General features: G+C 45.8%; 1 protein-coding gene across 1 annotated transcript in view; it reads left to right on the forward strand.

Moving 5' to 3' along the window:
• The window catches only part of LOC144692822 (calcium-activated chloride channel regulator 1-like), an 85277-nt gene that overhangs the window by 6188 nt on the left and 62204 nt on the right, over window positions 1-16885 (forward strand). The window contains 7 exon segments of the mRNA XM_078561897.1: window positions 3610-3671; window positions 9012-9111; window positions 11974-12114; window positions 12561-12711; window positions 13322-13427; window positions 14367-14532; window positions 16110-16331. Of these exon segments, the coding sequence (XP_078418023.1) occupies window positions 3610-3671; window positions 9012-9111; window positions 11974-12114; window positions 12561-12711; window positions 13322-13427; window positions 14367-14532; window positions 16110-16331 (948 nt within the window).

Genomic DNA, 16885 nt, shown 5'->3' on the forward strand with positions numbered 1-16885 from the left:
CGTGAAATCTGTAAAAGATATTTAGAATTTTATTTTAGTATTGCTGAAAAAAGAGACATGCTGTTGAAGCATTTCATCTTGCACTCATCAGTGCAGTTTGTAAGAATAAGAACCAGGATCAGGAGTAGGCCATTCAAGCCTGCTCCGCCATTCAATGAGATCATGACTGATATACTTCAACATCATTTTTCTGCAGTATCCTGGTATCCCTTGACATTTTTAATATGTAGAAATCTATCAATCTCAGTCTTGAACATAATCAAAGGTTGAGCCTCCCCAGTCCTCTGGGGCAGAGAATTCCAAAGGTTCCAAAGGTGAGTGAAAAAATACCTCCTCATCTCAGTCCTAACTGGCCTGCCCATTATTCAGAGGCTATGGCCCCTGGTTCTAGACCTCCCAGCCAGAGGAAACATCCTTCCTGCATCTACCCTGTCGAGCCCTGTAAGAATTTTGTATGATCACCTCTCATTCTTCTAAACTCCAGAGAATAAAAGCCCAGTCTATTTCATCTCTCCTCATAGGACAATCCCTCTATCCCAGGAATTAATTTAGTGAACTCATCTTGCATTCCTTCTATGGCATGTATATCTTTCCTCAGGTAAGGAGACCAAAACTGCACACACTATTCCAGATGCGGCCTCACCAAGGCTCTATCTAATTTTAATAGGACATCTTTACTCCTATACTCAAATCCTCTTGTAATAGAAGACATACCATTTGCCTCCTTCATTGCTGGCTGTACCTGTATGTTAGCTGTCGGTGACTCATGAATATGAACATCCAAGTCCCTTTGAAATTCAACAATTCCCAGCCTCTCACCACTTAAGAAATACTCTGTATTTCTGCTTTTCCTACCAAAGTAGATAAGTCACCGTTCTCCATATTCTATTCCTTCTGTCAATTTTTTACCCACTCGCTTAGCCTCTCCAAATCCTCTTGAAGTATCTTTGCATCCTCCTCACAACTCACACTTCCACCTAGCTTTGTGTCATCTGCAAATTTGGAAATATTACATTTAATCCTGACATCCAACTCGTAGGGCTGAATTTTCTGGTTGGCGGGAGCGGGGAGAGTGTGGAGCGGGAGCGGCCGCCATTTTACGCAGGCAGGCCAATTAAGGCCCACTCAGTGTACTTCAGGACTCCCGTGAGGGTCCAATGACCACCTGGCGGCCTGTATTAAGGGAAGCCCTAGTAGCCTCGGAAAGGCTGTTTGCAATGTCTGGGCGAAGAGCTGTACAGAGGGGCAATGAGGTCCAGAGGGTAGGCTATCGGGGCAGGCCAGGCCGGAGGGTAGGGCGGGGGGGCTTGTGTTCCCCTTGTTTTTTGGATGACTGCCTTCCTGCCCTCCTTGAGGAGGTGGCAGCACGGCGAGAGGTGCTGGTTCCCCAGGATGGGAGGAGGAGGCCCCCCCCCCGCCCATATGACGAAACGTGCCTGGGAGGAGGTGGCGGAGGTGGTGAGCTCCCACGACATGGGGCGGTGCCCCTGGATCCAGTGTCGCAAGCGCTTCAATGACTTGTTACACTCTGGCAGGGTGAGTACCATGTTGGCATTGGTCACTTAACCCAGCAGATCGGCTTACCCCCCTGGTGCCCCTCCCCAAGTCTGAATCATTGACCATGTGTCCTTTGTTGGGTGGGAAAGCAGATATTGCCCATGCTGAGGTCAGCCTGAGAGGGTGGTGAAGAGATGTGTTTTGCCCCCGCAGCATGTGTTACTCTGAGTTCCACATGACTGGTTTTGGGGGCAACCTGGAGGAGCTGCACCTGGGTGCTCTGTTTGAACCCCAGGACATGTCCAAGTCAGGGTGCTGAGATGCTGGGAGGGGAGCTTCAAGGTGGCGTGGCAACGAACCATCTGCTGCCCTCTGCGCCCCACGTGCTTGCGCCTCCTTACTATGGAAGGATATACTGTGTAGTGCCTAATGTGATGTAGGCAGCATGTGTCCAAGGTGGGGGGCTGGGAGGTGTGGAGCATCTTTGTGTGAGTGTTCGGCAGCAGCGGGGTGAGGAGGTTCTGGTGCCCTGAAATGTCCCACTCTGGTTGGGGTGCGCAGTGCGTGAAGCGAGTTCATGTGCAATTTTCTCTAATCAATGCTCGTCTCTCATTTTCAGGATAAGAATGCTCATAACACGGCAAAGCATATGAGGACTGGTGGTGGCCAGGCGCAAATTGCCATTCTGAGCCGGTTCGGGCAGGATTCCCTGGATTTGGAGAGGTGCCATGCGCCTAGGTCCACCAGTGTTGGTGAGGCTGGGGTGCCACGGGCAGGTGTGTTTGCCCAGCAGTGAGGACTCCATTGTTCTCTCAACAGCTATGGCAGTGCTGAATGTTCAGTGATTGAAGTTTGCAACATGGCCTGACCATTGCTTATGGTAGGATGAGCGCATAATGATTCGGGGCACAGGGATGCACATTGACATTGTCTCCACGGTAATTGATCTACTGTCCTTGTTCTTCCTTTCAGCATCACCAGAGCAGGGACGGGAGGAGGAGCAGCAGAGGACCCCCTCACACACCTGAGGGACCTGAAGTCTCACCAGCGTCACCCTATCTCTGCGAGGCAGGCACCAGCGCAGATACTAGGACCTCAATGGGATTAAAACATCAGCTAGTATCCTGGGGCACAGTGGTGAGGGCACTTCACAGTCACTGGTGGAGCTGGCAGAGACAGAGAATGCCCATGGCACCAGCAGTCGGAGGACTGCAGAGGACCAGGCACATGCTCAGTCGGTGCCTGATGATGTGCCTCTGGAGTCGTCCACGATGCAGCAGGTGCAGGAGATGCGGCTGGGTGTGTGGGAGCATCTGGGGGAGATACATGAGGCTTTGTTTGGCTTGGTCTCTGTGGTGGAAGAGTCTATGTGGACGATCACCGAAGCAATGGGCCACATGTCCGAGCGCCATGCGTCCTCCATGAAGAGAGTGGCGACTCTCGTGGAGAGGCTACTTCAGGTGACCCAACAGGGCTTCCTGGGGATGCCCTCTGACCGGCAAGCCCTCACATCGGCATTGACCTCAGCTGGTCACTGCCAGTGTCAGAGATGGTCTGGGCATCAAGTTTCCCAGCTCGGTACCCATTCATCCACGGTGAGCAGGGAGGTCCGAAGTGACCTGTCATCTCTGCGGGCACCTCTCAGGGCACTCCGGATGAGGGTGGCAGCTCCTCCGCCCCTCTCCCAGTGACCATAGCATCTGGTGAGCCTGTGAAGACTGGGGAGGTGCCAGCTGTGGAACTGGCAGCTCCCTCCCAGGCAGGGCCAGTACAGGCTCCATGGGCCAGAGGACGCCTGCCAAGGACAGCAGAGTCAGCAGGCTGGATCAGATGCCACTCCGAGCGATGGGACAGCACCAAGACGCAGCACCCAGAAACAAAAACATAAGGCACCTTAGGCACACCACGGGTTTCTCACTGGTGCTTTTGTGTTGGTCTGAGATGAGGTCCTTATGATTTGTTTTGATTTGTAACACTATTGTCTTTTTATTTGCATAACTTTGTTTGCTTGACATATTAAATTCAGATATGTCACCATGGTTGAGGGTGCCTCTTTTCTTCTGCATGTTGATGGTTTCCAAAAATGTAATAAGTGCTTTGTTGGGTATTCAGCTTTATCAACAAGGGCCTGAGTTACTGTTCCTAACCTGGCACATTTTGCACTTAGGTGTTGAGTATGGAGCTTACAGCCCAGGCTTGTCCTGGAGGTCCATCTCTGGTGTGCTAGCTGAAGGTTCGTTGGATTAAAGCCTCCCGGGTGTCCCTGCCTCCCTGGAGTATGCCCGGGTCAGCGTCTACCCCCTCAGCCTCGGACTCACAGCTGGACTCATCATGTGCAGCCGCAGCCACTGCGTCGACGTCTTCATCGTCCACTGCGTCCCCCCCTTTCCAGTGCAAGATTGTGGAGAGCGCAGCATGCAACCACTATCACTGAGACGCGATCTAGGGGGTACTGGACTGCGCCCCCTGAGCGGTCCAACCATCGGAAGCGCATCTTGAGAAGACCGATGGTTCTCTCCACCACAACCCTTGTGGAGACGTGGCTCCTATTGTACCGCTGCTCAGCTTCTGTTCTTGGATGGCGGAGAGGCGTCATGAGCCACTTTCTGAGGGGATAGCCCTTGTCACCCAGCAGCCATCTATCAAGCTGGGCTGGAGCACTGAAGAGCCCCGGCACCTGGGAGTATCTGAGGATGTAGGTGTCATGGGAGCTGCCTGGGTACCTTGCACAGAGCTGAAGAATCAGTATCCCGTGCTCCAGGCTCACCTGCTGGCGCCTTGATGGCCACATGTGTACAGCCTATTGCGCCCTGGACGTGGGGGAAGCCAGCAATCACTGCGAAGCCTCTGGCTCGCTGTGTCTGACTTGCCTGGTCCCAACGGAGGTGGATGAAGGTCAATGCATGGCTGAACAGAGTGTCTGTGACCTGCTTGACACAAGTGTGCACAGCTGATTGGGAGACACCGCAAAGATCACCCACCGAGCCCTGGGAGGAGCCAGAGGCATAGAAGTTGAGGGCAGCTGTGACCTTCAGAGCCGCTGGCATGGGGTGTCCACCTACACAGTTAGCGGAGATCTCAGGCCCAATAATCTGACAGATATAGTTGACTGTCTCCCTTGAGAGACGGAGCCTCCTTCGGCACTGCATCTCAGTCATATTGAGGTAGCTGCTTCGCCGCCTGTATACCCTGGTAGCAGGATAGTGGCATTTTCTTTCTACCTTGGACTTCCTCTTGGCCCTGCGCCCCTTGTGCCTACACCTGTCCTCCCAAAGGTGGCTCCCCTGGAGGCTGAATGTGCACTCCTGGCCTCCTCCCCCTTCTAGCCCTCCCTTCCGCCTCAGAGGAGCTCCCTCCAGTGGACAGTTCAACTCCTATTCCCAGGCTAAGGGAAGGCTTCCTGAAATCAGCAGGCCCAGAAAAGATTACTCACTGCAGAGTGCTGACCTGAAGGTTAAGAGTCCAGACAAAGCAGCTGGTATGCATTTTGAAGTACTGCAGATCACACAGGCAAGTGTCAATAACTTTGAAAAATAAATACTTGACAGTGCACGCCCGTGACCCCACTCATCCCTCCTTTCCCGCCGTGGATGAGGTTTATACAAATGTCTCCTACCCACCTGCCCATTGCGCCCGTGCGCTGACCCGAAAATTGCACGGATGCCAAAAAATCAGCATTGATTGGTGAGTCAATGGCCTTAAGTGGCCCGTTAATTAATGGTGGGTGGGCATCGGACATCATCGCGCGCCCGCCCAACGAAATATCATGATGGCGCGCAGTGACATCGGACGCTCGCCCAACGTCACAGCATGTCATTTTACATGTGGACGTGCGGGGCCCACTCCCGCACACTAACGGGAAAATTCTGCCCACAGATATAGATTGTGAATAGCTGGGGCCCCAAGCACTGATCCTTGCGGTACACCATTAGACACAGCCTGCTAACCTGAAAGTGACCTATTTATTCCTACTCTTTGTTTCCTGACCATTAACCAGTCCTCAATCCATGCCAGTATATTGCCCGCAATCCCAAGTGCTCTAATTTTGATTACTAACGTCTTATGTGGGACCTTATCAAACGCTTTCTGAAAAATCTAAATATACCACATCTACCATTTCTCCCTTATCTATCCTGCTGGTTAAATCCTCAAAAAACTCCAACAGATCTGTTGAACATGATTTCCCTTTCATAAATCCATTTTGACTCTGCCCAATCCTACCATTTTTTCTAAGCGTCCTATTGTAGAAACACACTCTGGGAGGCTCCTTAGTCAAACAAAACAAACTTTATTTACATGGGAGTTCCCGTGGCTGCTCATATCCAGGCAGCCCCTCATTCAGCCATCTTTTCCTAGGAAACCCCTCCCTAGGATTTATTCCCCCCCCGCACTAGCCACACATTGGTTGGACAAATCACGTGAACCCCTACTCAGTTGGACTGATCTTAAAGTGACAGTTATCGCACCTATTATCACATCCTTTAATATAGGTTCTAGCATTTTCCCTACTACAGATGCCAGGCTAACAGGTCTGTAGTTCCCAGTTTTCTCTCTCCCTCCTTTCTTAAATAGTGGGGTTACATTTTCCACCTTCCGATCTGCAGGAACCATTCCAGGGTCTTTAGGATTTTGAAAGATGACCATCAATGCATCCACAATCTCTACAGCCACCTCCTTCAACACTCTGGGGTGTAGATCATCAGGTCCGAGGGATTTATCTGCTTTAAGTCCCATAAATTTCTCCAGTACTTTTTTTTAAACTAATATTAATATCTTGCAGTTCCTCCTTTATACTTGTTCCTTGATTCTCCATTATTTCTCAGAGGTTTTTAATCTTTTTCACAGACACAAGACACAACAGACACAAAGTATTTGTATAATTTCTCCGTCATTTCCTTATTTCCCATTTTAAGTTCTCCCAACTCCGATTGTAATGGACCCACATTTGCTTTTGCTAATCTTTTCCTTTTTATGTGTCTACGGAAACTTTTACACTCCGTTTTTATATTTCTCACTAGTTTACTCTCATGTGCTGTTTCCCTTTCTTAATCCTTTTCTTAGTCTTCCTTTGTGGAATTCTAAAATAATCCCAATTCTCAGGCTTACCATTTTTTTTGGCAACCTTGTAGGCCTCTTCCTTTGAACAAATGCAATTCTTTACTTATTTTGTTAGCCACAGTTGGAACACTTTCCTTGCTGGGTTTTTGTCCATTAAAAGAATATATTTTGTTGTAATCTATGTATTAGTTCTCTAAATGTTAGCCATTGCCTGCCTACCAACATACCTGTTAACATAGTTTCAAACTACCATAACCAATTTGCCCCTCATACTTTCATAGTCTCCTTTGTTTAGATATAAGACCTTAGTCTCTGATTGAACCATATCACTTTCAAACTTAATGTCAAATTCCATCATATTATGGTCACTCTTTCCTGAAGGCTCCTTTACAACAAGATTATTAATTAGCCCTTTTTCATTGCACAATACTAGATCTAAAATAGCCTGTTCCCTAGTTGGTTCCTCAACGTAACGCTCCAGAAAATCATCTTGCATACATTCCAAGAATTTGCCCTCCACAACATTAGTACGAATTAGGTTTATTCAGTCTATATGTAGATTGAAATCCCCCATGAATACTATATTATCCTTGTTAAATGCACCTTTAATTTCCTGACCTTTACTGTGATTTATACAGTGTTTGGTGGCCTATAAACAACCCATAAACAGCACTCACCAATGTTTTCTGCCCCTTGCTGTTTCTTAATTGTACCCAAACTGATTCTACATCTTGATCTCTCATGACAGTACTAATGCCCTCCCCACTGGGGGGATGCTGTGACATAGTGGTATTTTCACTGGACTGGTATTCCAGAGACCCAGGGTAATGTTCTGGGACCCGGGTTTGAATCCCACCATGGCAGATAGTGAAATTTGAATTCAATAAAAATCTGGAATTAAAAGTCTCATGATAACCATGAAACCATTGCTGATTGTCATAAAAACCCATCTGGTTCAATAACAGACCCACAGCAATATGGTTGACTCTTAAATGCCCTCTGGAAAAGGGCAACTGGGGATGGGTAATAAATGCTTGCCTAGCCAGCGACACCCACATCACATGAACGAATTTTAAAAATTAACAGAGCCACCCCATGACCTTTTCCCAGATTCCTGTCCTTCCTGAATGCCACATACCCTTGGATATTCAGATCCCAGCTCCAGTTTCCGTGTGTAGCCACATCTCTGTAATGGCTATCAGGTTATACATATGAATTTCTATTTGAGCTGACAATTTATCTGTTTTATGCTGAATGCTACGGGCATTTGGATACAGGGCCCTTAATTCAGTTTGTTTTACTGTCTTTGTAAACTCTGGCCCTGTCTGCTGACGCACTCTTAAGTTTGCAATCACTGTTCCTTCCTGCCAAACCCTGTTTATCATTAGCTTTATTGTTACTTTGATCGATTGCCTTAATTTACCCAATCTTCCCCTACATGATCCCTTCCTCTAGTTAGTTTAAAGTCCCCTCTACTTCCCTATTTATACGACTCTCTAGAACACTGGCCCCAACACGGTTCAAGTGTAGACTGTTCCAATAGTACAGCTTTCACTTTCCCCCGTACTGGTGCCAATGCCTCATGAATCGAAACCCATTTTTCCCACACCAATCTTTGAGCCATGCATTCATCTCTACACCAGTTTGTATGGCTTAGGTAATAATGCAGAGGTCCTGCATTTTAATTTAGTGCCTAGCTCCTCATACTCTCTATGCAAAACCTCTTTTCTAATTTTACCTACGTCGTTCTTACCTACATGGGCCAGAACCACTGAATCCTCCCCTTCCCACTGTAAGTTTCTCTTCAGCCCTGAGCAGACATGGATGTGGGTGGGGGCATGGGTTAGAATGTACGGGCTATGGGGAGTTGGTACAGGTGTGGGGGTTGCAGGTGAAGCCTAGAGGGCCTAATATTGAACAAAATATCTTGGCCAAAGCCCCGGGGATCTGAAGCTGACCTTTGAACCAGGTCATCTCGGCGCTCAGCAGCCATTGTGGCCGCCTCCAATCTGCATTCTGCATCCAGGGGTGGTGGACCCAACTCCATCCCACCCCTGCCCCCGGCGTGGGGATCTGCCATTCAGGACACTTTTTCCTGAGACGGGTGCGGCGAGACAGGAAACTTCCAAACTCTGCACGTCCACCTCGGGAGCGAAAATCTGTTTTGACTATCTATTTCACCATCCACCAATAAGTAAAATCTTAGAGCACCTATCTTACAAATGGGTAACATATTAAGGAAACGTTGAAGGCGATTTCCTTATTATGCAATCAAATTTGAGTTATAAAATTCAAAACTGACCTCAAACACCTTGATACGGTTCAGTATAAATTAGTTTAGCTTGACAAGCGTCATCATTTGGGAGCAGAAGAGACTTCAGTTGGACTCTAATCATGAAATCCTTAGAGGTATTTCTCCTAACTCTGGAGTGCCTTATCTCTGTCTATGTTGCAAGATGTTCTAAGGTGCAGTTGGTGAATAATGGTTACGACAATGTTGTCATTGCTATTAACCCTGACCTTCCAGAGGATCCAAACCTCATCACAAAAATTGAGGTAGGAAAGTTAACTGAACTGCTAACTGCTTTTCATTATTTGTGTAAATGTTACTGGAAGTTGTCAGTTAACGTGAACTCTTTAGCAATTTGGAATTCCACAAGTTTTCTTTTGCGGCCAGCCAAGAGTTTGTAGGCACAGAGGAGTCCACCATTCAGCTTTCTCGATCCCGTTATGCAATTCAATTATGATCTTGGCTGATCTATAAGTTTAATTTCATCTACCCACCTTGGTTTCGCAATCCTTAATACCCCTTGCCTAACAGAAGTCTATCAATCTCAGTGGTGAAATTTTCAGTTGAACCTCAGCCTCAACGGCTTTTTGGGGGGGAGAGTGTTCCAGATTTCTGTTACCCTTTTGGTGAAGAAGTGTTATCCTGACATCACCCATGAGTGGTCTGCCTCTAATTTTAAGCCCCCGTGTTCTGGACTCTCCCACCAGAGGAAACAGTTTCTGTCCATCTACCCTGTCGAACACGGGGAAACGGTGGCATAGCGGTAATGCCACTGGACTAGTAATCCAGAGGCCCAGGCAAATTCTCTGGGGACATGGGTTGAAATCCCACCACAGCAGCCGGTAGAATTTAAATTCGATCAATAAAATTTGGAATTAACCGTCATTGATTGCTATAAAAACCCACCTGGTTCACTAATGTCGTTCAGGGAAGGAAATCTGCCGCCCTTACCTGGCCTGGCCTACATGTGACTCCAGGCCCACAGCAATGTGGTTGACTTTTAATTGCCCTCTGAAATGGCTGAGCAAGCCACTCAGTTCAAGGGCAATTAGGGATGGGCAACAAATGCTGGCCTTGTCAGCGATGCCCACATCACATGAAAGGATAAAGAAATCATCCGTAACATGAAAAATCTACTACCTTGCTTAAGGTTCTCCAAACAGCAAAAGTAGAATTCAGTTTAGCCCATATGGATTGCACACTCTTTCCCCCATGTGGGAAGAGGGCTCTTAGTCCCAGGCAGCTTAACTGCAGATTGGCAAAAAAAAACACAATTTGTGGTTCCCCCAAATATGCACAGGGATACGCCTGGAATTTAACCATCTCAACCCCAAATCGCCCCAAAGAGAGCTGGTGAGTTCCCATTGTTTGACCAGCCAGGATCACTCCACTGAACAGGGCAGCAATTATCAGGGACCGAGCGGGAAGAATGCCAATTCCCAGTGACAGGTCCTGCCTCGTCAGCTACCCACAATTAGGCAGGTTAGGAACATAGGAAATAGGAGCTGGAATAGGCCAGTCGGCCTGTCGAGAATGCTCCGCCATTCAAACAGACCATGGCTGCCATCTACCTTGACGCCATTCTCCCCCTGCTATCCCCATATCCCTCGATGTCATTAGTACCCAGAAATCTAGGCCAGAATTTTACATCCCGTGGGCGGGCGCGCAACCCGACCCGTCCACCCGCGAAATTGATGTTGGGCGAGTTGATGTTGGGCAAGTGCCCCGATGTTATCATGCACCTCGCGCAATATTTCGCTAGGCGGGCGCGCGTAGCAGTCATAGCAGACAATGAAGTGGGCAATTAAGCCCTTTAAGGAGGCAATTGAAAGCGATTTCTCATGGCCCGTCCACTTTTATGGTTGACCGGACAGCCCAATCGGCCAGGCGGCCTTTACATTTTAGCTCAAACCTGGCTCCAGGGCGGGATGAAATCTCCGTGGGAGAAAGGGAATAAAAAGAGATACCCGGGGACAGATTTTTTTTTTATGAGGGATGCTTTCAGGTGCTGGACTGTTCTGCATGGACATATTTTCCAGCACTTTTGTTGTTTCGTTTATTCTGTGGGGGTCTGGAGCTCCCCGGGGCAGCTGTCTGCCTTCAGGGAGATCGCTGGACGCGTTCACCTGCACCTGCGGTAATTTGGACGCCCGCCCTCTTCCCCGCCCCCGCTGGCCCAGCCAGCGTGAAATCGCGGGCGGGGGCCGGTCGCCATCGGGGGCCCGTTTCCCGTCCGCGACTGTGCTCACGCGCCCGATGAGCGAAAGATTCAGGCCCTAGTTTTTAACCACAGGTGTTGGCGCCGTGATAAAGGGGAGCTTCTCAGCCGTGAACTTAAAAGGAAATACATTGAGGTCATTAAGATACGAAATGAAAACATAAGATTGATAAGACAGGCTCGAGTGAGAGCAAGGCAATGTTAGTATGCGAAAGGGATTGTAAGGAAAACTTTCGTTAAAGCGTCATCGGTTAGATGGTGAAGTGAGATGAGGTGATGTGATGTGATGGGGAGAGGGAACTGCGGGTATTTTTAATTGGATTGATTAAAGTGGCTTAAATGTACTCCACTGAGGGCTTACAAATAGGACCTCAATTGTTAGTATGAGAAGCAACAAATTAATTTTCCTTTATAATGGCTCCTTTAGTAAAACATCCCAAGTTTTATGACAGGCGCAATAATCAGACACAACCTGAATCTCAACAATACAGCATTAATGGCCATGCCTTCAGCTGCCTGGGCCCTAAGCTCTGGAATTTCCTCCCTAAACCTTCTCTTCTCCCTACCTCTCTCGCTCCTCCTTCAAGGCACTCATGAAAAACCTATCTTACTGACCTAAGAATATTTCCTAATATCTCCTTATGTGGTCCGGTGTCAAATTCTGTTGTACAACGCTCCTGTCACGTGCCTTGAGACACTTTGCCATGCTAGCAGCTCGATAAAGGTGCAAGCTTATGTCGATCAGACAGAAGTACGATAAAGTCATATACGTCTGCCCGTTCCTTCCCACCCCACAGAATCCAATTTTAAAGTCCACAGCATAAAGTGATAACATTCTACGTGTTTGAGGAATTATTGTCAATTTCATACAAGTGATTTAGAAGCGTTGCAATGACTGTGTTTCTTACAGGAAATGGTGAATTCAGCTTCTTCCTTCTTGTTCAGCGCCACCAAACATCGAGCTTATTATCGAGATGTGAAAATTCTATTGCCCATCACCTGGAGTTCAAACCCCAACTACCAGAGACCAACCACCCAGTCGTACGAAAAGGTAAAAGCTGGAACAATGGTATCGTGAGCACTCCTTTTTTTCTATTTTGTGGGCAGCCTATCACCCACGCAGACTTATCCTTAAACGTGACACTGGGGTGAACAGCCCCGGTCAATTTTGTGAATAACTGCAATACCAGCACCACTGGTGATCGATTCTTTATTCCAGTTATCCAAGTAATCCACTGCAAGGTTTGGAAAATACATTCTGCTTTACCTTGCCAACATGCACCAACACATATTGGCTTAAAAGGAGAGTTTAATGAAGATGTAATTTGTTACTTTACACTCAGAGAAGAAAGTCTTGCTCCTTCCAACTTTCTCTTATTTATATTTTCTCCTTCACTGTCCTTTTTGTCCACACTTTTGCTGTTTATATGTTTTACGTAGTTTCAGGTTGGATTATTTGCTTTCCTGGTGTTATTTCATCCATTTTTGTTTTAATAGGCTGATGTGATCATTGCTAACCCGCATCTTAACTATGGAGATGACCCATATACTCTACAGTATGGCAGATGTGGTGAGAAGGGCCGGTATATTCACTTTACCTCGAACTTCATGCTCAACGATAGCCTGATCCCCGTTTATGGTCCAAGAGGTAACAACTTTGCAGGAAATTCCTTTCAATTATGCTAGTTATTATTCCTTCCCCTGTAAATGGAAATACACTCACGTTAGCTTTGTAAGGTTGAAATTGAGCAAAGTTTTACTTTAGATGATGTTCTGTAAAAGCCTAGAGAAGGCCATTGTAACAAACGAGCATCAGAGCTTGTCTTAGAAAGTACACCCAGGAATAAGTCAAATATTCTATTGTTTGCCTTTGCAATTGTTGTAAAGTGATGCCATCACAGTGTTAAACCCGACAAAATATTCACTTTTATTTCAAACCCGTTTGATTCACATCAAGGTAAATAGAGGAGTATTAACAACCACAAATGTTTGCAACAAATCTAAAAATAGAAATCAGGGCCACCATGTTCTATCAATCTGTTCCTTCCTTCCCTCCTTTTTCTCCTACCTTTACTTCTTCTGCCTCTCACCCCACTTCCCCCTCCTCCATTTTGACAAAACATCTCCTCCAACCCTGCTTCACATTGAACATCGTACTTGGCCTTGACTTTTCATTTGCAACATCATTAGAGGCCAAATGTACCATTTAATTTTGAGTGAAATAGAGGTTATTTTAAAAAACGTTCCCATTTTTACAGGTAAAGTATTTGTTCATGAATGGGCCCATCTTCGGTGGGGAGTGTTCGATGAATATAATGAGCTTGTGCCCTTCTACTTGTCTGACAACGAAATCAAAACAACAAGGTAAGACATTCTTGAATTCTAGTGACAGGATTTATTTGAATCGAAAAATTCTTTTGGGTTTCCAGTCTATAGTAGGGAGAAAATTCTTGTGATGCTTTACGCTTAATCACACTTGAAATAACCCATTGGTCAAAGATCCAAATCATTTGCAATGACCAAAGAGTCATAGGATTCTTGAAAATTAGTTTGAGTAGTGCAGGCATCTCTGGAAAGCTTAGCATTAATTGCCCATCACTACTTGCCCTGAGAAACTGGTGATGAGCCTTCTTCTTGAACATGTCATGAAGGAACTCTCACATCGCTATTAAGTAGGGAACTCCAAGCTTTTGACACAGCGGCCAGGAAAGATTTGCAAGATCTTAAGTTGGATATGACTGAGGAAGGCCGTTTGACCTATCCTAACACAGCCATCCAGAGAAACCATCCTTCATTACACCGTCCAGATGTTTTCTAGATGATTCAGGTATAGAGGAAATAAGGTAGTCAGATCCTACAGTGAAGGAGGTGATCCTGGGAATGGCAAGCAAAGGCCATATTGGCTAATGGTGAAATTCAGGATTTTTTTTAACATCATTACAGACGCAAAACAGCAGAAGCAACAAAAATACAATCATTGACCTTCATTCCGAAATTTACAGGCAGTTACAGCTGCACTCTAATCTTAATGGTGTGAAAGTAGCTCCAACTACTTAAAGGCACAGGCCAGGTAAACACTTCAGCCATACTTAAAACCCAGAACTGTGAGGGACACCATGGGACATCTCTCAGTTCCAAACTTTAAAATGAGAGGAGTATCACAAACCACAGGACATTTCTGAATTATGAATATCAGATGAACAAGCATTCCCTAGATGGTCTTCATTTTTAGATAAGCTGCCGAATGACTACTACAGAAATCAAATTGATTAATACCGCACCATGTTTCGTTTTCATTGCTAGGTGTTCAAAAGGAATAAAAGGAAAGACTGCCTTGTGCACTGGGGGCTCCTGTTCCCCTTGTAGCATTGATAGCAGCACAGGGCTTCCGAATAGCGATTGTATGTTTTTCCCAGACAAGAATCAACTTTCATCAGCTTCAATAATGTACCTACAAGGGCTACCAGAGGTAAGTAGAGTTATTAAGAGGTATTTTCCTTGCACATAAACAGGTAGGCCTACAACAAAAAAACCCAATAATTTTAGTATCCAGTATTCACAACTCAAGTATAGCATGAAGCAGATTTCAAGCTTCCTTCACTTGCTACAACATATTGGGTTACCCGCTCTAATATTTCCATTTCAGGAAGCTTTGATATTAAAATATTAGAAAAACAGGCTGTAATTCAATCTGAAATTGACCTCACAACTTGTTTTCTTTAGTCACATAAAACTGTAGCATTTTTTTGTGTATAAAGCAGGGAAGTTATGCTAGAACTGTATCAAACACCGCAGCTAGGGTACTGAATACAGTACTGATCACCACATTACAGGAGAGATGTGATCAACCAGCGAGGCTACAGAGGAGATTTATGAGGTTGTTTGCTATGAAGAAATATTGAATAAGCTGGGATTGTTTTCTTTGTTACAAAGGAGACTGACAGGAGATTTAATTGAGCTGTATGAAATTATGAGGCAGCTAGATAGAATGGATAGGAGGTACCTATTTATGTTATAGGAAGGTCAAAAATCAGGGTACATAGGTTTAAAGCAATTGGTAGAAGGATTAGAGAGTTGAGGGGTATTTTTCTCAAACAGAACGCGGTGGGGTCTGAAACTCACTGCCTGGTGGTAGAGACAGAAATCCTCATAACATTCTAAAAAAACACTGGGATATGCTGTAACCTACAGGGCTGCAGACCAAGAGCTGGAAAGTGGGATTAGACTGGATTACTCTTTTTGGACAGCGCAGGCACAATGGGCTGAATAGCTTCATTGTGTGCCATAAGTATGCCTATGACAAAGAATGAGGCTTCAGCTAAACAAAATAAGTGATAGCCAATTGCTGGTTCATTCCTTAGGGCAATGCCTTGACCAATCAGCATCAAGCTGCCTGGTTTAAATTTCAAACAGTGCTTAGCAGTTAACTGTCAGTCACCATCAACTGGTGCATTCCCCATGGCAATGCCTTTACCAATCAGAGTCCATTTGCCAACCAATCAACATTCCCTTCTCATACAGTATAAATATGTTGTTTTCTCTTGCACTTATCTCAAGAGCATAATGTAAGATGAAAAGCTTTGACAAAATGTCTCTTTTCAGCAATACTAATTTCCAACCTCGCTGAGCTTGTGTTTACAAAAAGATACATTCTTCACCGTGCTGTTATTTTCATGGTTACGGTTTCCTCTCAAATCATTGTGTGTGTGCTATAGTTAATGGCTCAACTTCTCAGTCTTCAACATGCACAGCATCAGCCATCAACCTCATTGGGAAGCAAAGGTTTCAGAGGGCTGTAGAAGGTTACAGAGATAGGAAAGGTCAAAGCTTGGAGTAGGGCTTGAGCCCATAACTGTCTGACACTAAGGTGAGAGGGATGCTGCCAACTGAGCTAAGCCAATAATTATAAATTAAACCCAGAAATTTCTGATAACAAACCTTCCATTTTAACGCAGAAAACACATATTTCTCACACCTGGCGTTACCTGGTTTAATTTTTTTTAGACTCTCACGCTTGTTACACCTGATCTTGTATTCATTTTGCAGGTGGTTGAATTCTGCGACAGTAAGACTCACAATCCTGAAGCGCCAAACATGCAAAACAGAATGTGTAATTACAGCAGCACTTGGGACGTGATCAGCAAATCAGAAGATTTCAGAAACAACCCTCCAGTTAATATCTCTCCCCCTGGACCAAAGATTACTATGCTGCATGCCAAAGACCGAGTGCTGTGTTTAGTTCTTGACACTTCGGGAAGCATGAGCTCGGTAGGAAAAATGGTTTTGGTTCACACTGATGCTACTGAAGGCCATTGTTAATCAAATGATACAGGGGGTGTAGGGGATACAAAAACACTTCACTTTTAATTAGCAGTTAAAGATTCAACCCTTTCATGCAAGACTTGCTTATTCTGTATAGCTTTATGGATGGTCTAGACTGGCATGTCCATGTCAAATGACTTCAGAGATCAGTTAGAACCAAGAACCATAACAAAGAAAGGCTCGGAGATGTCCCTCTTTACCAGCCCTGGGGAAATGCCGCAAGAGCTCTATTATGTCTTATACCAAATCAGCAACGAACCAGCAATTCTGAAATTTAAGAAAATGCTGGAAATGCTCAGCAGGTCAGGCAGAATCTGCGGAGAGAAACAGAATTAATATTCCAGGTCGCCAAGACCTTTCATCAGGGAAATTCTGAAACTCTGACCCACACACCCAAGCCATTATTTCCATGTGTCTATGATCCTGTACACGGGCAGTGCGAGTATGGCAAATGGTGCAAGCGGCATTCCACCAGAATTAGCACTGGGACCCCAGTGATT

This window comes from Cetorhinus maximus, chromosome 17, assembly GCF_964194155.1.
Source record: "Cetorhinus maximus chromosome 17, sCetMax3.hap1.1, whole genome shotgun sequence".
Classification (NCBI taxonomy): domain Eukaryota; kingdom Metazoa; phylum Chordata; class Chondrichthyes; order Lamniformes; family Cetorhinidae; genus Cetorhinus; species Cetorhinus maximus.